This window comes from Nycticebus coucang, chromosome 15 (genome assembly GCF_027406575.1).
Source record: "Nycticebus coucang isolate mNycCou1 chromosome 15, mNycCou1.pri, whole genome shotgun sequence".
Classification (NCBI taxonomy): Eukaryota; Metazoa; Chordata; class Mammalia; order Primates; family Lorisidae; genus Nycticebus; species Nycticebus coucang.
In genome coordinates, this window is record NC_069794.1 from 72,316,404 (window position 1) to 72,342,977 (window position 26,574).

Sequence of the window (26,574 nt, forward strand, 5' to 3'; positions counted from 1 at the left end):
GGGTGAACTGAGGAATAAAGAATTAACCAATAATTCTGAAAAGCAGGCAAAAGACACCAAGGCTCATAGAAACTGAGGCTTCAAAGGGCAGTACCAGAACTTCAAGGAGATTGAGTAAAATAAACAGAAAAGCCACTGTATTTATTAACACAAAAATCATTAACTGGTGATTTCAGCCAATTTTAGTGGAACAATAGTGGAAGCGAAAGTTTTTTTGCAGTGATAATAAATAATAAGGAAATACAAACAAGACCACTCTGTCCAGAAGCTGGACTACGGTAGAATGTAAGAAAGCAAGTCAGAGTCCAGGTTTGTTCTGTTCTCCCTGAAATGGGAGATTAGTGAAATATTTAATTGCTAGGAGAGGGCAATAGAAGGGAACACTGAAAATATAACCAGTGGGCCGCGCCTGTGGCTCAAAGGAGTAGGGCTCCAGCCCCATAGCCGGAAGTGGCGGGTTCAAACCCAGCCCCAGCCAAAAACTGCAAAAAAAAAACACAACCAGTAACTCAGTATTTGGCTAAGGGTTTTAAATGTGATCCAAGTAAAGGATAAAAATTATCAAAAAATTATCAAATAATGACAGATTTTGTGTGAGCTACAGAATTACAGAAGGAAAAACATCGTATTTTAATTTTATGCAGCAATACTTTCTAGACTGCCCCACTGGTTTTTACTGATCACTGGTAAAAACCTGTCCACAGAGCTCTGTGTCAGCAAAACAATGGAGTAACAGTTATTTAAGCAAAAACTATCAAATGGTTATATATTTGGAAAATTCTCTACCACATGAAGGGAGCTCCATACACATAATACCCTCCGCCTCTCTTCTGCCACACTCATTAATACCCACCATGTGTCCCACATCACCAGAAAGCGAGATGATGATTACTGCCTTTCTAAATTTCATTTAGAAATTTAAAAAGAGCAACTGAATATGCTCAGGTGTCTCAGAGCTGCCTCCTCCATGCTACTTTTCAAATGGGCAAGCCCCACATAAGGAAGGCTGTGGCTTTCCAGAGCTGCCTGGGATTAATTAGTGAGCTAATCCATTTAATATTCTGGTGTTCACTGGGAGTCCACTGCCTGCCATAAGCCATAATCTCCAACATCATAATTATTACTGACAGCAGTGATTTTTGATATCTGCTCAACAACTCTGCTTTCCTCTTCTCTGAAAGGAATGCAGTGTGTGACTTACTGGGGCCCCTGAACTCCCTACCTCAACATGCTCCCCAAACAGTAAAACTATTAATGGTAATAAAGTTGTATCAAAAGCTAATTTTTAGGGCGGCGCCTGTGGCTCAGTCGGTAAGGCGCCAGCCCCATATACCGAGGGTGGCGGGTTCAAACCTGGCCCCGGCCAAACTGCAACCAAAAAAAAAAAAAAAATAGCCGGGCGTTGTGGCGGGCGCCTGTAGTCCCAGCTACTCGGGAGGCTGAGGCAAGAGAATCGCCTAAACCCAGGAGTTGGAGGTTGCTGTGAGCTGTGTGAGGCCACGGCACTCTACCGAGGGCCATAAAGTGAGACTCTGTCTCTATTAAAAAAAAAAAAAAAAAAAAAGCTAATTTTTATCTAGAACAAATAGTATAAAAATAATTTGGAAAATGCTCAAGAAGCAGTTACTCATTACGTATATGATCAGTTAAAATAATCAAGAGAATGACAACCTAAAACTTAAACTTAGATAAAGAAAAGCGATCACAAAGACAATTTCTGGGAGTACTGAGCTACACATAAGTGATGAAAAATGCTAGACCATCTAATGTAATGATCCAAAGAAAACTAACCAAGAACCAGAGATAAAACAGTTTTTGCCATATGACCCCAAAGTAACAAACCTGAATCCCCAGTAGATGAGACAGGTAAGGTGGGAAAACTTAATTTTGAAAGATAGAAAATTACCTAAGTTAATTAATGAATTTAATTCATCCCTAAAAATTTAACAGGGATGCATCCACCAAGGGCTAGAGAAGCAAGCTGTGGCTATGCTCTATCCCACAGGATATTTGGAAATCCTGACCAAAAGCAGTATTTACTCTGCTGACCTTTACCCTCCTCACTTGCTTTGGCTCTGAATAATTTTTGGCTGATTATCACATCAAAAACAATTTGCTACCAACAAATGTATTCTCTTCAAAAGAAAGTAATATACTACAAAAGAAAACACTACAGCAATGAGAAAGAACGGTTAATAGCAACATGAGACAATCTGGATGGATTCCACCAACATAACAGTAAGCACAAGAAGCCAGACATAAGTATACACACTGCGTGATTCCTTTTATGAAATCACACTAACTAGGGAGATGAATCTGTGCTGTTAAAAGCCAAGATCATGGTTACACTTGAGTGGTAATCTTCTGTTTTCTGATCTGAGTCATATGGATATGTTCATTTTGCAAAATTTCACTAAGCTTAATACTTATGTACAGAAGGTACATAAAGAAAATGTATTTTCTTTGTATTTCTTTGTATTTCAAAGCAAAATTTTAAAAAAGAATATAACAGAGAATTAAAAAAAAAGAAAAAGGAATTTCCAAAGCTTTGAAGCAAAATATGGCAATTATAGGAATCTATGCTTAGACACTGAAAAGGGCTATTTTGAAGATGACAAATCACAATTAAATGAGTAATCTAGTGGAAAAAATCTGTCTCACGGTTACCATCTCAGAGTTATAGACCCCTTACAGCATGCAACATTTACACATTCATTTTATTTTAGCCTCACTTTAACTGCAACCCAATATGCCTCTCTCACTCCAATTCCTTTTACTTATATTTAATGAATAAAGATGTATAATTATTGGCAACTTTTCCTTAAATCATTACCTTTGAAAAGAGTATATGCTATATAAAAGACACATCACAAAGAATACACTTCATGGTGTTAATCGTGGGGACAAATCTAGAATTTCTCAGGCCAACATCTAACTTAGAGAAAATTCAGATGATAGTTTTACCAGGGAAAACATACTGCAGAATTTGAAAGATAGTATTAAAGTTAGAACCACAGTGATTGTTCTTCCCAAATTATTGCCTTTTCCGAAAAATAGGACACCTATCAGAAACCCACTGCTTTCCTAAGACTTCACTTTTCCTCTCTTCTGACTGTTATGAAGTTCATTTTATCTGTTTATACTTCCCTGCAGCAGGTCCCATCTAAAATAAGCCCAACACAACCACATATAACCATGAAGGGAATGGTGGTGTTGAGAAATACAGCAAAGATGACAACGTAGGAGACAATACCCCCCAACCCTGCCTGGCAACTTTGATCTTAACCTTTCTCTCCTCATTTGTGTTATTTGTGTTTGTAATTGTTATTTGTGTTATTTGATCTTAACCTTTCTCTCCTCATTTGACAGGGCTAACAAGCCCTGTCTTCTGTTACCATACATAAACATAAAAAATGTTTATATTTTAATAAAGAGGTTTATTTTTTTTTTTAAATTATTATTACCTCGTGTTTGGGCAGCTTCCTTTAAAGCAGCTAGAAGGTGAGGCTTCAAGTCATCCAAAATAAATCTTCCTTCAACACCTGGGAAAAGGGACCTAAAAAGTAAAAAGAACAATTATCCTAATCTTCTAACAAATCGTTAAAAATTATATATTATTTTCAAACCAGTTAAATGTACTATTTCATTTCATATAAATTATAATGCACACATCAAATCAAATTATACTTTTTAGTTAGATATTAACTAGGCTTTGCTTTAAAGCATGAACCATCACATGCCACATTCAAATTCAGAAATATTCTGAACATCTTAGAATAAAATTAATTTTATTTTCTGAAATGTCAATACATACCCTCAGTTATAAAGAATTAATTATATTATTTCAACTAATTTAAATTTCATCTAAGTATTTTATTAGTTCCAAATCTGAACTAGTTACTGTTAGTGCTTCATAATCATCGTTTTGAGTGCTGTTATTTAAATTTCCAAAGAAAAACAACTTCTTGGGTAATTTCACTGACAAACATTTGAAAGCTTTTTCACTTAAAACATAAAATGCATCTTTAGTATTTTGACAAAGTGTTTGTGTAAAAGTCTTTCTAACTATAAAATCTATACCGATAACTGATGGATAGCACAATAAACGGCTCTCGGTGTGGGCAGGGGATGGGGGCCCCCTAGGAGTAAAGCAAGCATTTCAGGAGTGGGAGCTCTACCTTGGATAATCCTCAGAAGTAATATAAATAACATCTTGATCTGATACAGATGAGGAGAAGGGGACAAAATTTCCATTTTGTAAGGGTAGCAGCTCTAGCCCAAGCAGCTCACTGTAGGCTTGGTCAGAAAGCACAAATTCTAAAAGATGAAGCTTCTCTTCAGCACTGTCGGGGTATGCACACTTCCTCAGCACCTGCCGCACCCACCCGGGCGTCACCTTCCTCACAGGTGTTGCGCCAGAGGCGGCAGTGAGCTGAACAGCAGCAGCCACATTCACTGGTACCTTGGCAATTTGCTTCCCTGAGCTCTGGAGGTAGTTGAGAACAGTTTTTGTGTATTCCGAACTTTCATCAAGTTCTGAGAAGTAGGCCTGCTCCAACTTGACCCAATCACCGCTAAGGGAATAGATCACTGCATTCTGGAACAGCTCGCTGAAGAGGGGCTCTAACACTGGCTGCCAGTGCACCCTGACTTTGCTTGCCTCAGGCCAAAGCTTATAGATGACATCAACAGACAAGAGGCAGTCAGAGCTCTTTTCTGTCTCCAGACGTTTTATTGAATCTAAGATCAGAGTGGCATAAGCTTTGGGGACGACATTCACGATGAGAAATTCATTCCACAAGGCTGCTGGATCTCTCCACTGGTCCAGCTCTCTCCATTTTATGCTGCGGCGGTTGTCAGTGAGGCCAAAGAAGCCACTGATGTGAACCGGGAGACCTGTTCTGCTTTCCTCACCAGGTGGTAAAGGAAGAAAACAAAATGCTTTTCCTGAGAAATCAAATATTGCTCCTTTTGCTTCATCCTCTCTGTTTGATAAAGACACAGCTATTCCAATGATTGGGACAAACTTCAATTCATCAGCTAGAGAGTCAAGTTTACTACTAATCCCTCGCCCACCCACACTGTTACACACCAGCCAAGATGTCTTTTGTGCATCCTTGGTGCTCGCATCTTCTAAAACTATATTTACATGATATGTTACACAGGTGATGCTATTGCTTGGAATCTTTTTACAATAATTACTTATGGCAGTTCCCAGAATTTTTATAGAATTCGGTCGCTCATGTTTCAGTGCCTTATTCTCACTTGAAGTCACTCTAAATACCAGTTTCTCTGTTCCATCAGCCTCTCGGACATATAAGGAGATGTCCTGCACACTTTTCAGAAAGAGCAGTACTGTGTCTGCATCTGCTCTAAAAGACTCAAACAACTCAAGAACCTTCTGCTTATTGTAGAGGTTACTGCTGAGCTGTGAAGGTTGTAGGCGAAGAGGGAAACGGAAAAACGTTCCTGGAAAACTGCCATTTACAAATGTCTCCTTGGTGCTTCCAAAAATGCCAACAAATGGTGCAAACTGGTCTGACAGTTCACTGATTTCTTTGCTGTCATCTTTGAGATTCCAACATTGGCCTGATTCATGTGGGCCAAAAAGTGTTTGATGAGGATCTAACATACCAATCTGGTCACCACTGAAGATACAAGGAACATCTGTAAAGAAAAATTTAAGGCATGATCAACTCTGAAATGTAATGGACAATAAGAGTTGCAATTACAAATAAATAATTATAATTACCATTGAAATGTTACACATGAAAAAGAAGGGACCATAAAATGACTTGAGAATAGATTTATCTAATAACAAATTTAATTTATACCTTTGCTAATGTACTTCTCTGAACTACCTCTCTGGATGTAATTGAATCACGCTCACCTACCTCCAGAGAAGTAATCATGAAAACTAATGATTTATCTTTTGATTCACTCTAATAGTAAGTGCCAGGCATAGAGACTTTCTATGATCTGGGGGAAAACCAAGGCCATATCTTCAAATACTCATTAAACATGGCCACGTGAATCCAATAAAACAGAACAGAGTTGTACCCTATGCTCAAAACTTAATATTCAAAGGTACACTGTAAGCCAGGCATGGTGGCTCACGCCTGTAATTCACACACTCTGGGAGGCCGAGATGGGTGGATTGCTTGATCTCTGGAGTTTGAGACCAGTCTGAGCAAGAATGACACCCCATCTCTACAAAAAAGAACAAAAAAAAAAAAAAATGAAGACTGTGAAAAAAGTAGGAGAGAGAAGTACAGCCTATACTGTGCCCACCATGCAATTTAGTAAGCACATGGCCTGGAGTGCATATGAAGTGCACTGCCTGGGCCTCATGTACACGGGAGCATCACACCATGCCAATCCTACTCATGACTTCAACATACATACTTTTTGTATAACATGGACCCTAAATTGATACCAACTGCTTCATCTGTTCTTCAACCAAAGCCAGGGTGGTATTTCCACACTGGCAGAGAAAGCAGATGTGTTAGACTTACCATACTGAGGACATGCCTCATCATGGCACCCCTCTAAGGGCCTTTCAAGGGTGCTTCTGACATGTTTTGCCTCATACGATGACGTTAGCAACTAAGCTTCTTACAAGATGCAACTTCACTGAAGTCAACCTTTAGTATTGTATCTATGGTTGTCAACCGCAGGTTCAGTTGTCACACTCACTCGCTTCTAAGCTCATAGGTATTTTAAGTTAGCAAATGTTAAGTCCACCAACACCCTGGCTGCCCTGTTTTGTTACACAGGGCCACACCTCCATCACTGAAATCAGGCTAGGGACTCTTGACAACATACAAGCATGACCTACAACCTTCTCAAATCCTCAGGTCAGAGAACAGCCATCCAGTTAATGTGCACACAATTATGCTCAGTTTCAATCAGAAAATAAAACCACACTGAGATGCAGGTGCTGGACAATCAGATGGGCTCTGACTTCACAGTTCATTCCTGTGGAAATCACAACCATGCCCACATCATTTACAAATGTCACAGACCTGAGGGGTAACTTGCAAATAGTTGGACACATGAATATTAATATTCATAGATAAGTTATAATATTTTAATATAGAATTTAATATAATTTTTATTATTATATATTTAACATTAATATATTATTATTAATGTAATATGCTTCCTAAATGTTAGCCACAGTTATGATGACTCTACTTCCTACTCCCTACAAGGAAATCCCAATTTAGGCCAATTGTCCAAGAATATCACCACCCTTTGTCTCAAACATGTCCTGCTTTGAATGATACGGTACATGGTCATCCTATACCCTTTGCTGTACCCTTTGCCTGCTCAATCTTTCCTTCTCCCACAAGGCATAGTTTGAGATTAAAAATAATAAAGACCAATTCCATGAAAGAATTTTTATCACAAAACTATAGAAAATACTAAAAGCTTTACTTCTGGAAGAATAGCCTTATGTTCTTGCAGATGTCTACACTGCAAGAGTCTCAAGTCTTTCCTATTGTAATTAGGAACAAGACATCTCGTATTCTTTCTAGTTTGGAAACATGATTTCAAAGTTATCTTTAAAATACTTATAAATCTAAGAAGAGCAGAATGTTTATAAGAGATGAAAAATATGCAGATACCAGAACCACTAGAAAGATTTTCACTTTCTCAGTTATTCAGTACCATTAGATATTATACTTTCCTCTTTAATATTCTGATAATTAGAAATATGTACCAAAAAACTGGTGATAATGTGTTTGACTCTGAAATTTGTAGGATGAAAATTTTCAGATAATAATAATAATTCTGTGTATTTCAAAAGCTACATTTCAACTCTCACACAAAATTACTTAATATATTAACTGATTCCACTAGATCATAATGACTTTTAACTTTCAGCATCACATGATGAAGTAAAACTTTAGTATAGTTACCATCGTAATTTCAGAAAATTCAATACACTGATAGTTCACTGACATACTTCTTGCCACTGACAGATTTGGAAAAAATACTTTTAAAACAGCAACACCTCTGAAGTTAATCAAATAAATTACAGAATATAAGCTAAAATATTTCCAGTATCAAAACTGAAAAGCCAAATGCCATACCTGTTATATGGTACACAGAATTAAACCCAATTCCAAATCTTCCAACCTTCAAAGGATCATCCTTTTTCCTGCTTCTTGCTATTTCTTGAATGCCATGCCAGTCCTCAGGGGTGAAAACTGCATTGTTATACACATAGAGAGCTGACCCTGGAGGAGAGTACACAGCAGCTCTTCAGAAAGAAGCATGCCAGAGTGCTCAGCTCTGCTTCAAGAGCTTTCTCTACACAAAGCTCTTCTACCAGGGGAAAATGGAGAGGAGTGAATCAAATCAACTGAATTCTACATTATAATTTCAATTGTTTTTACAACAGAAATAAAGATACACATTGATGGCAAAAATTAGCAGCAGAAGAAATATAGTATTGGCTATAATATAGTTGGCTAAAAATCCAAAAAGAAAAATTAAGGATGTTCTGATACTTATATACCAAAAATACAGGGCAAACAAAGAAATTAATCAGTGTACTTCTCTTTGCAAAATGTGTTCTAAGTAGCATATTTAACTTTTTTCAGCAAATGAAAAACATTTACAAAATAAATACATAATAACACAGCTTAAATATCTATATATTTCATAAGATATATGAAAATATATTAAGAAACTTGCTAACTGAAGAACGTTACATAAGATAATGGATATGTTGTTTGTTTCACCATGTAATATGCTTCAAATACACACAATAAGATTTGCCTTAAAAAATTAAAAATAAAGAAACTTTGTTAATATGTTATTTTATTAAGGTGAAACTTATTCCTTTAACAATATTAATAACCACCTTGTAAGTGTTTGGAGTTTTGTTTTTTCATCAGCCTCTAGATTTTATAATATAAGGCATTACTTGTAGTTAGAAAACTATTATTGTAACAAACATTCAAATTATACAAGCATTATACCACCTATTTATCCGGAATAGTATCACCTATCTCCAGAGCAGATCCTTGAAACAACCGTATTTATAATTCTGAAGAAACATTTTTGGAACTTTGCTTTTTGAAATCTGTCTGCAGATTCTCTAACATTCTTTGAATATATTCAACCATACTGTCATACTTTAAAGATGACTAATATTTTTCTTTCCAAAGTTAATGAAGTATAACATATATGCAAAAGTACAAAGATCTTAAAGGTACAGCTTGACGAATTCTTACAAAGCAAACCAGCCCACATAATCTCCATCCAAATGAATTACATAAGGCACTCACAGCACCCCCAGATGCCTCTCCTCAGATCCTATAAACTCAAGCACAGACAAGAAGATATTGGCCTAGTTTCTTTGACAAAACTGGAATGACTAGTCTTTTTAAAATAGCCAAAGTTGGGATATGAAAGTAGTCCAGGCTGCAAAGGCTTTTTTGGAAAAGATGAGGACATAGTGATGGGAGAGGACTCTGGAGTCAGGTGAGTTTGGGTGTCAGACCAACATCACCAGTTACCAACTATAGCACTTCAGGGAAACGGAAGCCATTAAACCCAGTTTCTTCATCCGCACAAGAAAGATACAAATAGTTTTCTACCTACAAGAGTGCTAATAATCCAATGAAACAATACAAATAAAGGGCTCAGCAAAGAACCTAGGAGGGAGCAGACATCTAAAAATTAGATGTAATAATCAGTATTATATAACTGTTTGTCCGTTATATAATACTATTAAGTCTTATATAGTAAGGAATTCTATACAATAAATGCTATAGGAATAATAATAAAACAAATATGTTGCTATTACCCAATAGCTAACTACAGAGGTCACTACAAAAGTTTCGAGACAGACTGTGTTATGGTCCGTTATTTCACTTCCAAGAAACACAGTGGACAGCGTCCTTACTGATTCCCTGGTGCAAGTTTCAACTTGCTCAGCTTATCAGTGTTGCTGGGAGGTTTCATTTGTTTCCATCCACAGGGCACTCTGTGACAGAGTCAGCTATGAAGCTAGGAAGAGAACTTTTAGGTGATGATTTTCCATGATTTTAGAATTGGGTTAAACAATTCTCAAAGCCTTAAGCATTTGCAACAGGTTTTTAGGGATCTGACTCCTTCCTGTGTGGTAATTTTTTAGTGGCTGTAAGAATTTAGAAGAGGTCAAACTTTACTGAGAGATGAGGAGAGGAGTGGCTGTCCAGCAACCACAGTGGCTGAGGAAAACATTTCCGCTGTGGAAAAATAGTTCTTGAGAACAACCAAGTAACATTTAAGGACACTGAAGCAGCACTACAGGTTGGATCACCTGTGGTGTCCAAACTCCTGCATGATTATCTTCAAGTCAGGACAGTTTCATCCCCCTGGGTACCACACACTTTGACAGGTGAACAAAAATGCATCCATGTGGAATGGTGTGAGGAAACCACACTACAGAATGGTGCACATCAGATTCAACAGAGGCAAGTCTAGACACATTTCTGACACGTTACTGGTGATGAAACCTGGACTTACCAGTTTGTTCAGAGAATAAGAGCCAATTGACACACTAACAAAAGTGAAGCGGCCCCAAAGTGTCAGAAAGAAAATGGTGGCAACTTTCTTCTGCAAAAGCAGTCATGTGGCACTTGTTCCTCTGGAGGAACAAAGGACTGTTACTGCTCAATGGTACACAACATTATGGCCACCAAAAGCTTTGGAGAAGCTTCAAGAATGGCAGCCTAGGACAGGACTGCAAGGGACCATCTTGACTGCGACAATGTATCAGCCACATGGCCAACATCACCCTTCAGTTCCTGGAGTCCACACATGTTAAACTTATGACTCATCCACCTAGAGTCCTGACCTGGCCCCATGTGATTATTTCCTATTCCCTACAGTCAAAAATTGCATCCATAGAAGAAGGTTCGCCTGCCCTGAAGGAACTGTTCATGCCTATAAAGGCAAGCTTACACCACTTAAAGATAATGAGTGGAAAGAGTGTTTTCAAAAATCTATTTACAAGAACTCAAAAGTACATAGACTGTCATGGCAGTTATTTTGAGAAAATATAGTGATCTGCATGATTTTATGTTTCTTAATTTTTGTGTATCTCAAAACTTCCACAATGTCCCTCACATAGCTGGTTTAAAATGGCACATAGCAAGTAGTGTCTGGTTCTTCCTGCTTGAAATGTCCATTAAAAACACCTATGAAGACATAGAAAGAAAGATCCATAAAAACTTACAATAATAAATACCAAGCCCAAGAGTGAACCTCTTGCCAGAACCTAGAAAGAACTCCCGTAACTTACAAAGTCCATGAAAGAAAATTAAGAAATTCAACAGGGAACACACCCAAGTACACTACCAGGAATGTGGCAGACTACCAGCCTTTGAAGGAAGACACACCATCTGTACTCTCCTAGGTTTTTTAACCTATCAAAACTGCTGTTACCCATCCTACGCCAACAATGCAATGCCCCAAGAGAAGAAATATGGTGAAAAGCATCCCTGTAAATGGAACAACTAGGCTTGGGGATTGAAGCTTCCCTTACACCCTGGATGTTCAGGGTCAGGCCAGACAGCACACACACAGACAGCCCACCTCAGCAGGAGGAACTAGGGAAAGTCGGTTAGCAGGAAGAAGCTAGTTGCCATGGAATGTTTTCCATCAGGGTATAATTCTGATCATTTGCATCCTGAAATAATTACAGTAAAGAAGCACATTTTGCCTTTGCCCTAATCAAAGTAGAGTCTCACTAGATTACTCTCTGCTTACATCACTCATATCTATTTTAAATACCTCACATCTATCCTTATCAAAAGGGTGTGCTCTTAGTTCCAAAAGTGACATTAAGAAAGGAATAAAACTCTGAGGAGAAACTAAAAAGGTTATCTAGGAAGGAAAGGCTGGCAGTAGGCCTACAATTTACTTTTCCCTTTACTCAGGGAATACCCAAGAAAGAAAGCAATGACCTGGCCAAATCTCTTTGTAAACATGCTGACAACAGATCACAAGGCAAGCACACTCACAGTATTTATTAGGAAGAGAATCTTTAGCTATGTGATATTTTCAGAAGGTTGCTTATTCTAAGCTTAGAATTTATATATTTCTGAGACATAATTCCCTCCATGCTTATCAGAGAAAACCATTAACATGTTTTATGACCAAAATTGTTCCCTCTGTGAAACTGATAGTCTGTGTGCATCGCTCTGAGACCACTTCTGTGAAATCCAGTCCAAGCTATGTCCTAACGCAGCACAAAAGGACATGGGGAAGTGCCAGGAGTCCTCACTTCCCTCACCTGTGTCTTGTAACAAACCATATCCTCGAAGTCCTTAGAACAGTGTTATACTGGGTAAGAGCCCTTATTCTTGCACAGCTGATCTGACAACTGAACCTTCTATTATCTCATTGTATAAACAGGAACAAAAACAAGTTAAGAGTCAAAGTTTTCAGCTGCAATACCAAGAGGCTATAAAAGTAAAAGCTGGCAGGAGCTGAGAAGATGACTGCTCACTTCTGAGAAAGACGTACAAGAGAAGGACATTCTCCAACAGGCAGCAGCATGGAGGGCCCTCAATAAATGTTCGCTAAATAAAAGAACAAAGATCACAGTCACCTAATTTTACATGGCCACATTTATTGTAAACTGGCCATTTTTAAAGAGACTAGCTCCAAATATTCTTATGCACAAACTCAGCTAAATAATCTTGTTTCAACTACTTTTTTAAATGAGGTATAAAACCAAGGATAGAAGCAAAAAATTCCCAAGCATTAGGCAAAATTTTGAAGCAAAATACTTCTAGGATCTCTTTACTCTCACTTTTATGGTTCTAAGGTACATATATAATTGGTAATTGACATCACTATGACATCAAACATAAAACAGTATCATGCATATGATTTCACTTAATCCTCAAAATAACAGGCAGAAACATTTTGCTCTCATGCCACCCACAGGTGAGCAGTGAGTCTGTACGAGGTGCACTGCTGCCCTTGGAGCTATACAACATGGTAGTCCTGTGTAGGACAGAACTTCATCTGGATGTCTTCCCACAGTGATTACATTAAAGGCACAGGCTCTTAAGAGTCAAGAAACCTAGGCTAATCCTCTCATTATAAAAATGATCTGACCTTGGAGATGACTGGCCCCAAACACCCAGGTCAGAGCAGTCGGAACTAGAACACGTGCCTCTTGACATTATCTCTCACTCATTTCTTCTTACAGAATAAATTAAGTGCAACTTTCAAGTTACAGAATAGTTCTAAGAATGACTATATAAGCTATAATAAATGCTAAGTTTTAATTAACAATAATGTTGATTTCCTTCCTAATTCATAAAATATCTTTTTAAAAATATGTGAGTTCCATTTCTTTAAAAATCTGTCAGGGAAAGTCTGAATTGATCTTTTCATTTCCTCAATAACTTCCTGTCATATACAGCCATTCACAACCATCCTCCTGACTTCAGAGCTGCACTAAAAGTTATGAATATTCTTTTCAAAACAAACCTTCACAGCACAAAAGTGAGATATTAGTAGTCAACTGGTTGTGGTTCTCTTATTGGATTAGGTATCTATGGTTATGGTTTTCTTACTTCTTTCATTTCCTTGTTCCTTCAATCTTTCTTCCCACCCCACTTCCAAATAGTGCTGTGGATACCCTGAAAACAGAAAATAATAAACAAGGCACAGCCCTGTTACAACTTCTCTCCAAATACAAGAAAGTGTTATGTACGTGGAAAGGCTGTCCCTTTATTTTACTGATAATATAAAATACAAATTGAGTAGAATAAGAGGCTTCGCAATTGCATGGCTTGTTATTTTGCTTTGAATTTTGAGACTTTTATTCTTTGTGTTCAAAATACCAACTGGCAGAGGTAATCTTTCCACCAGCAGAAAAAAATCTGAAATGGAATTAAACATGCTAGTACAAATGATAATCAAACTTTTCATTAAACAAAGCATTATAAATCATTGAAAATTACCTGTTAGTATATAAAACTTGTTCCTAATTATTCTTACCCTGATATTGTGCCATATCTTTTGACCAAAGAGTCTCTGTTCCATACTGAGTTTCATCATATAAAAATTTAACTTCTGTGGCCCCAGCATCTTCTGCATTCTGAATTAATTCCTAAACATGAAATATACAAAAAATAATTATGTTTAGTAATATAGTAATCTATTGACCATCTTTGTAATTATATACAATATTTTAAAAGTAACTATATTTAAGTAAAGTAAACCCACTATTTGTATGGGTATCTTTAAGATCTGGTAAAGTTACCATGGAAAGTATTCCTATTTTGTCATGTATACTTTGTACTTTTTTGTCCAAATTTTTGACAGAATAATAAGGATGTTCATGATACATGGGTGGTACAACTCAGGATGCGTGGGTAGTACAGTTCAGGAGCAGATCTCCACAGGCTGTTACTGCCTACCATCCTGGGCCCACCAGGCACACAGGTTCCAGTCCAGAAGGATCCAGGATCCAGTGGGAGCAGGCCAGAGCGGCCTCCACTGAGTGCTGCAATCAGAGAAGAGAGTGGTGGCAGACGGTCAACAGCCTAGGCTTGAGGTCCAGGTATGCAGATGGGACCAGGAGCCCTGCACAGCCCCAGGGACCTGCCTGTGCCCACAGGCCAAGCAGCCTCAGAAGCTCCCACCCTGCAGGCCATGTGCTTGGCCATCTCAGCTGCAGGCCCCAACACAGTGGGGAAGGAAAAGCTTCCAGGAGAGAGGGAAGGGGGAGCCTTCAGGAGAGTGTTAGCCCTCCCCAGACATGTCTCTCCCAGTCAAGAACCAGCCACTTTCTCCAAGGGCATTTTCCTGAAAGTATGGGCCAAAAACATGAGTGTGCATCACACACAGGGATGCATTCTACGTGGCGAGATAATGTGTCTGTTACACACATGTCAGAGTATGGTTGAAAAGTCCTAAAAAATCTTTATATTTGCTATCTCTTAGCTTCTAAATAAAAATCCTAATACTATTATATTTAAATTGTCTCTTATTTATAATCTACCCAAAGCTTTTGTTCAAAAGAAATTACTCCATTTCCAAAAGCTGTACATATTGTTCTGTGGGAGGTACCTTATGCATGAGCAGTTACCAAAAACAGATCTTTACCATTTGCTTACCAAACTTGCCTTCTCTTAGACCAAAAAAAAAAAATGAAGTAAAATAGTATCAATCTACATGTACCCTTTAATAAGCTACATTCTTGACAGCTTGAGATACAAACATTTCTTTCTCCTGTACTAAGCTGAAAGCCCCTAGACAGTTAAGAGTGAATCATTCCTCTCATGAAGGAGGGAGCACTACTATTTGCCTGGAGGGAGTACTAACTATTTGGCTGGTAGGCTAGGAGCAAGGTGACCAGACCTGTAATATAGAAAGAAAAGGGCAAACTGCAAGATTTGCCTCAACAAAATTTCCAATCCTGATAATCCAAATCACTTCCGGACACCTACCAAAATACACTGAGCTCTGGTCAATGTGATGGGGGCACTTGACTCTGAAATAAACTCTAAAGGTATCAGCCCTGGCTTATTTTGGACCTTGTCTAAAGTAAGGAAAATCAATAGATGTTAATTAACATTTCCTGAAAGAGTTCTTACTTAGACGAAACCAGAAGGTTATGTTTTAAATGGATGGATCTTTAGAAATGCAATGCATCACCCTGCATTAAAACTCAGGAACCTCTTACTGGGGGAGAAATAATATTTTACTTCCCCAGAACCTTGGCATCACTAAACTGGGCAATAACTACTGATGTTGATACTTTAGCAGTACCATTAGTAATGCCTTTAACAGAGCAGAAAAGTATCATACAGGGTGTCCCAAAAGTCACTATAAATAGGAAAAATTAACAAATTCATATTTTATATTATATATTTCATATTTTTATAATTATATATCAACACATAGAGAAATAGTTTATAAGTATTATTCTATAATGAATATTTTACAAAAAAGGCATATTTAGCTATAATTTCTCATCCTCACTATGTATGTCTGGTGACCTTTGGGACACATTGTACAATGTCCACATGAAAATAAACAATTATAAGAAGACAGAGGGAAAAGCACAGACTTGAAAAGCTAGTTTTAAGATCAGGCTTTCAGTTCACTTTCTGTATTCCAACGGTTTGGGTGTCTCATCCATCAGCTGCTTACACCCAAACCTGCACATCTGAGTTGTGCCTCCCACCATCTCATTATCAGCCACTAATTCCTCCTGCAGCTATACAACTGTCTATTTCTCACTGGGTTTTTAATTTTTAAGCTCTACTCAGTCTAAAAGAATCCTTTAAAACTTAACAATTTTATGTATATTAGGATAATATAATATAAAGTATGAAAAAAATAACTAAACGAAGCAAAACATTACGTTAACTTACAAAATGGTAGCAATTTAGGGGCTGGATCTTGTCTTCCTTCAGGTATCTACCTGTGATTTCTACACATTTAAGGGAAGAGAGATGGAGTAAACTGAAGATAAACTTTTAAGTCCCAAGTTCCAACTCAAACAAAAAAAGTAGTTTGAGATTTTCTCTTAAGCTGTAATCCTCAGAGACTGCTTTCAAACTGACTGTGAGAAGGAACAACAACAAATTTTGTTTATGCTTTTGGGCAAATCACTAAAATTTCTAAACCTCGGTGATTTCTAACATTCCTATTAAATTTAAAATAGTTGAATTCTACTAAAATATCCATGGAACAAAAACTATATTTAGCTGGCCAAAATACATACATATATCTGAGCAAAACAGAAGGACTAACATCAGCTGTATGCCAAAGACCATGCTCAGACCACTGGCTCCAGTCTCAGGGAGGATCCCCCAGCTCACTCACTCAAGTTACCAACTAAATCTGCCTATGAATGTACTCCATTCACTTCTCTCCACCCCAAACAGCCTTGTACCTATACTATTCTCATCTTCATTTTCCTAATAAAAATAGTTTTCACATTCATCTTCTGTGAATCACTGGTACCTATTCTGAAAGACAGACTGAAACTGATCCAATATCCCCTCTAACAGTGTCTATCCCAGCATAAGCATCTACATTAAACACTCAGTCCTTATTCTCCAAAAATGTACCATCTAAACTAGGATACTGAAGGTAATAAACACTAAATAAACTAATAAGAAAAATGCATGATCACTGATCTACTTCTATAATTAAGTAGGTTTCTTACTAAGCTTAAACACAAAAACTAATTTTTGCAGTATTGCTTTGCTTTCTGTTTTTTAAATGCATATATTCAAACTAAAAAAAAAAACATGAATAGAAATAAATAACTAAAATAACTATCCTATTAAATCCTAACCAAAAAAGCAAACTTTTTTTTTTTTTTTAAGACAGTCTCTCTCAGTTGCCTTGGGGTTGAAGGCCATGAAGTCATAGATCTCAGCAACCTCAAATTCCTGGGCATAAGCAATACTCTTACCTCTGCCTCCCAAGTAGCTGGGATGACAGGCACCTGCCACAATGCCCGGCTATTTTTTTTTTTTTTTTTTTTTTTTAGAGATGGGGTCTTGCTCTTGCTCAGGCTGGTCTCAAACTCCTGAGCTCAGGCAACATACCCACCTCAGCCTCCCAGGGTGCTAGGACTACAGGTATTAGCCACTGCACCTGGCCAAGCAAACTTTTATTTTTTTATATTTATATAAAAAATTATATTCTCATATACTTATCACACTGAAGTTTTTCTTTAAATTCCATTCCAGATCTAGTATATGCTTCTAATGTATTACTAATAGGAACAGAAGTAACATTATTAATTAAGTAATAAATTGGCTTACCAATTCCCCCTCCCTCCCACTTGAATTTAACTGTTATTGATTTCATATTAGTATTAAGTACACTGGATATTTGCAAAAAAGCAAACTTTTAAATCCAGGGGTCCAATGGACACATTTGTGGCCTTTAATTTTCAACTTTGTATTATTTTGTTTCTTTGGTTCGTTGGTTGGTCAGCTGGCTGGTACCTGTAAAAAAACTCTACATAAAACACTCCTAGAGTGACATGTGCTTGATTATAGCACAAAGTAGCACAGTGTGTTCCTTTGCCCCAGAAACTCATATACATATTTATTCTGACTCCAGTTTCAAATCCATCCCATCCAGCTATCCAGTGCAGCTACAGGTGTGTATATAAATAGAGCCATTCAAATCTGTACAAAATTTTAAAAATTTAAACATTCTAACTAAATTTACTTTACCTCATTTTTATTAAAGTAAATCACTACTAAATACAAACATATGCCCTACCTTAAGAATCTGTCCTCCTTCTGGATATCTTCTTAAAATGTCCTTGAGAAAATCAACAAGTGGTGGAGTTGTTTGACCAAATCGACCTAAAACACAGAGCACATTTTAAATGATTTAGAAAACAATTACATGAACTAACATATGTAATTTGGTTCTGAGACAAAGTATAACTGATTATACAAGTTACAGTTTCATACATCTCACTGTAGCACCATTGTACAAAAATCTACCTAAGGAATTCAGCAGAAAATCAAGCACATGCAATTTTATCAAATCAGGTTTTTAACTGAACTACAAATCAGGTTTCAAAAATACTCAAAAATACGCTGTCAGAAAAGATTATAAATTCAAAACAAAGAACATGATGAGATGGAGAGGAGTATGGCTATTTTCCAAAGCAAATGGAATAAATGGTGCTTTTTTGTGGGTGCTTTGCCACCAACTAATAAGCCAGAGATAGTAGTGCCAGTATTCACATACTTAATATTTTCAATGTCAACCAGTACTGCCAACCGTTTTGAAAACTGGCAGTCACTGCCTCAACAGCTGTCTAGCTCAAGTACCCTTAAACCTTATGGATATTCTTAAACCAACTGACTGTGCCTCCTTCAAATAGGTGTTGGGAGACTGTAGGGAGAATGGGAAGAAATGAGGTAATTCCTGAGATGCACAGAATTTTTAAAATTGGTATATATATAACAAGAAATCTGTGCTTAAACAAACAAAATCATCACCATAAATTTATGTGCATCATTTCAGTACAACTACCCAAGACCAAGCCCAAATAAGACTCTTGCTTCCACAGACTTCAACCCCACTCATTCTTATAATTCAACTAGCTCCATTTGCCTTTGCTTCCTCTGGCGCAGATATATGCTTTCATTTCACTTTTAAAACAACTTTTTAAAAGCATTTTATTGTGTTGGAACTGACATACATAAGGCTATAGATATTTATGTATGCAACTCGATGCATTTGGAGACAAATATACCCCCATGAAACCCTGAAGCCATCACTCCCTTCAGTGCCATAAATATATCCATCACCTCCAAAAGCTTTCTCTCCTGTCCCTTTTGCTTTTATTAACTTTTATGGTAAGAGCACCTCTTAGCAAATTTTTAAGTACACAACACAGTATCGTTCATGTTAGGCCCTGCATTGTACAGTAGATTTTCACATCTTACATATTACATATAGCAAAGTTGGAGTATCCTTTGACCAACACTGCCTCATTTCTCCCTCCCCCTCAGCCATGGCAATCATCATCTAGTCTCTGCTGCTTTGTTAAAACTTAAACTTTATGCAATTAAATATGACATACACTCCTGGTAAAGTCAATATTATACCTCCCCCTTTTAAGCCTTTTGATTGAAGGTTTACAAAAAGATGACAATTTTTGGAAGTCAGATCTCCAATCTTGATCCAGTCAGATAACTGAAAAAAAGAAAATAAAATGTATGAAAAGCAATATAGTCCCTAATACTATAAATTCAAAACATTTTCTCAATTTTTCTTTTCCAATTAAGAATGCTTGTTAACTATTCTTATCAGGAAGTAAGTTGCTCTGAAGAATGAATATTCCAAATATCAGAAATTTAGTAAAAACTTTTATTTAAAAATTAGAAGGATTTAAAGGATTTTTTCCTTAAATAATTAGAAATTAATAAAAATCCACATATCTCTGCTTTAACATAATTTAAAAATTTTAACGATGAATCAAGGTCATTAACATAAGTAAAATCATTGTTTTGATCAACATCTCCAAAGTGTACTGCTCTTAACAGAGCTCGATGAGACCTTAACAGATATTGGAGGACAAAAATAAAATATTTCTAAATGATTTGGAATAATTTGGTTTTTAGGGCATTTAACATATTTATATAGCAACTTTCTTAGAAAAGAACATACTGAGCTATAGTTCCCAAAATTTAGCAGCAATTTTTTTTTCATTTACTTTCAGACAGCACCCTATAGGATAGTATTCCTAGACACACACTTTGGAAAGCACTCCTACAGATGCTGCTACCAAAAAAGGGTGTGATGTGTAAGGAAGGAGCAGATGAAGCTTCTGACCTTTGAAGATGCCTTGGTATATGACTACCCTGAAATCAACTTCCTAAACAATGCCTTGACGTTTGCTTTTGTTTTGGTGATTTTTCTGTTTCTCCTAAAGGCAGGGTACAAAGTGTGATGCTGTGATCAACAGGGGCAGTGTTTAACAGACGACCTTTTTTGGAAAAAAAATAAATAATGCAAAGCCAGATCAACCTTTTCCCCACCAAGGTTCACCACTGAGAATTCCTGAGGAGTGACCTACAACAGGTCAACCGACTCCAAAATATGACTGAAAAGCTCAACTGAAGGACCAACTTTCCAACTTACACTTCCTCAACAGGATATAAATTCATCTGTTACCATTTCAAAAATTTGACACTTCCAACTCATAGCACAATGATATCCTCCAAGGTTCCTAAAACTAAACCCGTCAAAATGTGAACTCAAGCTATGCAGGTCTGATGATCAATGTTTCCAAAAGACTAATCCATGGCCTATCTATTGGAAAGCAATTCTCCAAGAAGAACAATCAAGCAGCAGACAATCTCAGCAGTCCTACCTGCTTCAACCTCCTTAGCTTGCCAAGATTTAGGGAGGTTTCTTGGACTTCTGTCTTTTCTGGATCCCAAATTACTCCAACCAAGCAAAATAACTTTGGTCTCCTTCATACCCACATTCAGAGTGCCATATGAAATCTTAAAAGTTACCCATTTAGTCTATTTTGTTTCTAAAACAGGATGATTATAAAATAATTCAAACATCTGGGTCTCTGTCCATGCCAACCTCAACCTCCCGTATGAACCTCAGAGATATGCATCATTTAACTCTCTCCAAATTACTAAGCAGACAATACAATACTAATTCCATTGTGGGTCTCCCAACATTTCTTCCTTTGTTCAGCTTTCAGGGACACAGGGAGATGCTCAAGAGCCCAAAGTTAGGGAACAGGGGGCATTTGTGCCAATTTAAGACAGAAAAGGTTTCCAACTTCCTGGTTTAAGGCTTTAAGCACATTTGGTATGGGGTTAAAAGTATCAGCAAGAGGCAAAACTATAATTTACAGCTTCAGTGACTTTGATAGGGAAATAAAATGAAGTGCTCACAAATAATACCTCCAGGCCAGGGAAAGCCAGACAAAAAAAAAAAGGAGGATAGTAGGTAACCTGGAAAGACTAACAAGTACCTACTGCAGAGTCCACAGTGCCAGGCGTCCTCAAACATTTTAAACAGGGGGCCAGTTCACTGTCCCTCAGACCGTTGGAGGGCCGGACTATAGTTTAAAAAAAAAAACTATGAACAAATCCCTATGCACACTGCACATATCTTATTTTGAAAGAATACAAATCACACAGCCACATGTGGCCCACGGGCTACAGTTTGAGGACCCCTGGGCCACACCAACCAAATCCAGCATGTGGTGAGGAGCTGTCAACAGCTTTCATTTCCTGCTTACCCCAAGATGTTTAAAATTCTCACCAATAATTCTAATCTAACAGGTTTTGAGCATGTGAATTAAAAAGAAAGCCCCAGATGTGAAAGATACACAAGTGAACGTTTCTGTTAGCTTACTAAGTTAATCGGTCAGTAGAGGTCACAGCCCATCCTTTTCTGAGTCCAGAGAGAACTGGGTCCTCTGCTTGCTTCCTGCTTATGCTTCATCTTTGACTTTGAAGTGAATTTTAATCATCTAAGCCCTTCCCCCTTTTTTCAAAAGAGCTTTAGTTTGAATTTTTATTTTTCCCCAATTGATAGATACCCTGACAGACTATGGTATGAAAAGAGTAAGAAGTTCATAGAATTTGGAATCAGACAGACCTGGATTCCAATCCTGGCCTGCTATTTCATCTCTCTGAATCTTAGCTTTACTCTGCTACAAAATGCACAAGTAATTTCTAACATGAAGTTCCTCTGAGTATTAAGTAAAATGATACATGTAAACACATCATCTATACGGAATAGGTATGCTACCATGACACTGTACACCTACTCCAGGATAAATCCTTCACTTCTAGAATGGTATCTGGAACAAGCTCGATAAATGGTAATCACGCTCTCAATACGTTTTTGTTTTTTTTTTTTTGTAGAGACAGAGTCTCACTGTACTGCCCTCAGGTAGAGTGCCGTGGCATCACATGGCTCACAGCAACCTCTAACTCTTGGGCTTACGCGATTCTCTTGCCTCAGCCTCCCGAGCAGCTGGGACTACAGGCGCCCGCCACAACGCCCGGCTATTTTTCTGTTGCAGTTTGGCCGGGGCTGGGTCGGAACCCGCCACCCTTGGCATATGGGGCCGGCGCCCTACTCACTGAGCCACAGGCGCCGCCCTCTCAATACGTTTTACCAAAATACAGAAGAAAGTGCTAAGTTATCAGTTATTTCCCATATTCTATCTCCAGCCTTGACCTCTCCCCCTTGAGTTTTAGTCCCGCATTTGCAGCTGCTTGTTGAATATTACTATCTAGTAGAGACTTCAGAATTGGTTAGAATTAACCAATTAGTTTTATCTTGTTCATATTAGAAAAAAGAAAGCAAACCCCCAGCATGAATTAACTTGGCCTCTGTTGTATACACAGGCAGGATGGGAAGAAAGACCTACGTCACCCACCTCTCCATTTCCCACATCTTCCTACATGCTACTTTAGGTCTTACCAGCTTGACAAAAAGTAAGCTAAACCACATGTAATAGAAAACTGATCACTACACTTCCTCCAAACTAAGCTCCCCCTCTGCTAACTGAAACAATATTTTCCTAATCTAACTCAAAGCTTGTCCATATTCTTGGCAAGACCTTCTGTCTTATTCTATACCTATCCTCCCAGCCCCCACATCCATTTGGTACCAAACTGCCCTAATTTTACCTTTGAAAAAGTCTCCTATATCCTTTTCTTTCAGTTGCACCTTTACAGCCAATCTAGACCAGCAGTTCTCAACCTGTGGGTCGCAACCCACAGGAACTGTATTAAAGGGCCACAGCACTAGGAAGGTTGAGAACCACTGGTCTCGACCCTTATCGCCTCTTATTAGCACAAGTGTCCCACCTAGACCCCCTTCTGCCTGCCCACCCAATCTCGAACACTTTACACACAGTGCCACTCTCACCATCCCACATCCACATTTGCACACACACCTAAAAAAACACTTCTAATGGGAAAACTGAGTCACACCTGAGCCTTTGAATGTGACCCCATCTAGGGAACAAGAAGAAAAATTAGAACCAGAGTAACAAAAGAAATGGGTAGAAAACCCGGAGAGAAGACAGAAGAAGATTAAGAGATGGGGGCAGGCACAGAAAAAGATAGAAATAACAAATCTTTGCTCCTTTTCAAGTCTGTGTCAAGTCCTAAATCACCAGTCTGTACAACATAGTGAGAATCCTCTCTTTAAAAAACTAAAAAAATTAGCTGGTCAAGGTGGCATGCACCTGAAGTCCCAGCTACTCAGAGGCTGATGCAGGAGGATCACTTGAGCCCAGAAGTATGAGGCTGGGGTGAGCTACAATTAAGCCACTGCACTCCAGCCTGCAGGACAGAGACACCCTATTTCTAAAAAAAAAAAATTAATAAAAATTTAAAACTAAAGTCCTCAATCAGTCTTTCCTTGGCTGCCACCACAAGGTCCTTCTGAAGAAGCTTGTACCATAGTAGGGTGAGGCCCTCATTTCATCAGAGGACTAGCACCCGCCATTTGCCCACACCACAGCCTCCTCAGACCGTGCCTGCATCTACACCACCATCATTCTGCATGAAGTTACAGTGACCTTAACAAAGGATAAGATCAATGCCCTCATGACAGCTGCTGGTATAAACATTGAACCTTTGAGGCCTGGCTTGTTGACAAATGCCCAGGCCAATGACAACATTGGGAGCCTCATGTGCAATGTCTGCGATGTCAGGATTGGCAGACCAGCTCCAGAGTGGGTGCAGTGCCAGCAGGAGGTCCTACCCCTGCCATCACTGCTGCCCCAGCAGGTGGAAGTAAGGAGAGAAGAATCCAAAGAGTCTAATTAGGACACACGCTCTGGTCTTTTTGATTAAACCTCTTTTGTAACATGTTCAATAAAAAGCTGAACTCTTAAAAAAATAAAGTTTTCACTCAAGTCAAGGAATGCATGCCAACAAACACCTTGGGGAACTGATAAGAAGGACTGATCCACCTGTGGAGGAATATGAGAAGAGATTAATAAGAAATCCGTGTCAAAGAGGACAAGGGACATGAAAATTGACCTAGGTATAAAAAGCCAAGATTACCCTGAAGGATTAAAAATCCTAAGTACAAAGTACTTCACCAATATTTGCACTGGACAGTAAAGAAATTCCATACTGGGCGGCGCCTGTAGCTCAGTGAGTAGGGCGCGGGCCCCATAGGCCGAGGGTGGCGGGTTCAAACCCAGCCCCGGCCAAACGGCAACAAAAAAATAGCCGGGCGTTGTGGCGGGCGCCTGTAGTCCCAGCTGCTCGGGAGGCTGAGGCAAGAGAATCGCCTAAGCCCAAGAGTTAGAGGTTGCTGTGAGCTGTGTGATGCCACGGCACTCTACCCGAGGGCGGTACAGTGAGACTCTGTCTCTACAAAAAAAAAAGAAACTCCATACTTAAAATGTCACTCTAAGTTGCTCCTTATGTATTTCTGTTCAACTTTTTTTGACTCTTTTTAAATCCTGAAAATGATGTGTTTTTTTGTGATATTAGAATAAAAGTTTTTAAAAAATAAAAAATAGGTTAATTTTCAGTAAAATATCTTCAATTAAACTCTTTTAAGAAAACTATAGAATTTTCACCAATCTTAAAGGACACAATATGAAATATTCCTATTTTCCAAAGTTTTCCTCTATCACGTCATTCACTTGCACTTTAGAAGTTGTATTATTAAGTTTACTCCTCAAAATAATAGGTTGTATATTAAATTATATATTAATATTCTCTGGATCATAAATTTCTGTGACTCAAACATGGGGGGAAATTTCCGAGATATGAAAGGTGAAGCTATTTACCAGTATTCCAGTTAAATTTCTAACATAAATAGAAAAATATAACTAATAATTAAGGCACTACAATGACGATGTCTCTAAAAAAAAAAAAAAAAAAAAACTCCTGTGGCTATAATGCCTAACAAAAAAAATTCGTAATTTCAGAAACTTAAGATTCAGACAAGATGGGGCAAGATGAGAATGTTAAAATGGTAAATCAATAAAAATTATAACTAGTGATGGCACACACCAGTGTCGACTGTGTTTAAGTTATTTACGTAGGCAGCAGTATTGAATCAGAGCATCTATCTCCTGGCGCCGAGAAGGAAGCAAGCGCGCCGCGAGCTACACCCCTCGCCGGAGGAGGGGTGTACGACCCGCAGCAGCAGGCGCCCCCGGCCGCGGCCCGCGCCTACCTCGCGGTCGCCACGCCACAGCCGCTGCTCCGCCGCGGGGAAGCCAGTCTCGGCGGAGATGCGCTCCTTCACGTCGCGCGCGGTCCAGGACGCCGGAACCGCCAGAGTCCTGCAGCCCACGCAGCCAGAGAGCACCGTCACCCGGACCCACCTGCACGGAAGGCAAAGGGACCCTCAGTGAGACCACGGGAGGAGAGCCGGGTCGGGCCCCCGCATCGCCGAGCGCGCGCCCTCCCGCCCGGGCCCACCCGGCCCAGCCCGGCCAGCGTTACCGGTCCCCCATCGCGGCGTCCTCGACTGCGGAGCTCGCGTCCGCCCCCCAACGCCGTCGCTGGTCACGGCAGGCCCCGCCGCACCCAGAGTGCGGGCGCCGGCCCGGACAACGGGGTCCTCATGGCGCAGGCGGGCGCCGCCGCCGCTGGCGGCTCAGCCGCAGCCCGGAGAGCAGCGGCCTGAGCCGAGGTGGAAAGGCAAGAGGAAGCCGGACGCGGCGGCCACGCGCTCCCCCGGAGCCCGGCGCCGGCAGGCGCCGCCCGCGAGCACGCGCTCGCCCGCCAGGACCGTTAGCGGAGGCGCAGCTCCGCCCCACCATCAAGGCCCCGCCCAACTGGGCTCCGGCGCAAGGGCGCTGCGCTTCTACTGGCTCAAGACCTGCCCACCCCCTCCAGTCTTGCGGAGGCTCCTTTTCCCCGACCTCTAACACAGCGTGGTACTTGCAAAATGTGCAACTAGAAAGAAGATGCATTTTCCCTGCTAGAGTTCAACAGAGCATTGAAATGAAAATAGACACTTCTCCAGGGCCTAAGTCTCTACAACTCTAATGATTTTTACTCAATAAGATTTATCGCGACTTCTTAG

At 39.1% G+C, this 26,574-nt stretch overlaps 1 protein-coding gene across 1 annotated transcript in view; it reads right to left on the reverse strand.

The window, feature by feature from the left end:
- The window catches only part of SACS (sacsin molecular chaperone), a 62,718-nt gene extending 36,531 nt beyond the window's left edge, over positions 1-26,187 (reverse strand). Inside the window, exons 1-8 of the mRNA XM_053563477.1 lie at positions 25,989-26,187; positions 25,717-25,867; positions 19,629-19,716; positions 18,283-18,368; positions 14,023-14,134; positions 8,100-8,246; positions 4,179-5,667; positions 3,465-3,556 (exon numbers count right to left, since the gene is read on the reverse strand). Of these exons, the coding sequence (XP_053419452.1) occupies positions 3,465-3,556; positions 4,179-5,667; positions 8,100-8,246; positions 14,023-14,134; positions 18,283-18,368; positions 19,629-19,716; positions 25,717-25,867; positions 25,989-25,999 (2,176 nt within the window). The 5' untranslated portion in view covers positions 26,000-26,187. The remainder of the gene's footprint in view (positions 1-3,464; positions 3,557-4,178; positions 5,668-8,099; positions 8,247-14,022; positions 14,135-18,282; positions 18,369-19,628; positions 19,717-25,716; positions 25,868-25,988) is intronic.
- Between the last annotated feature and the right edge of the window lie 387 nt (positions 26,188-26,574).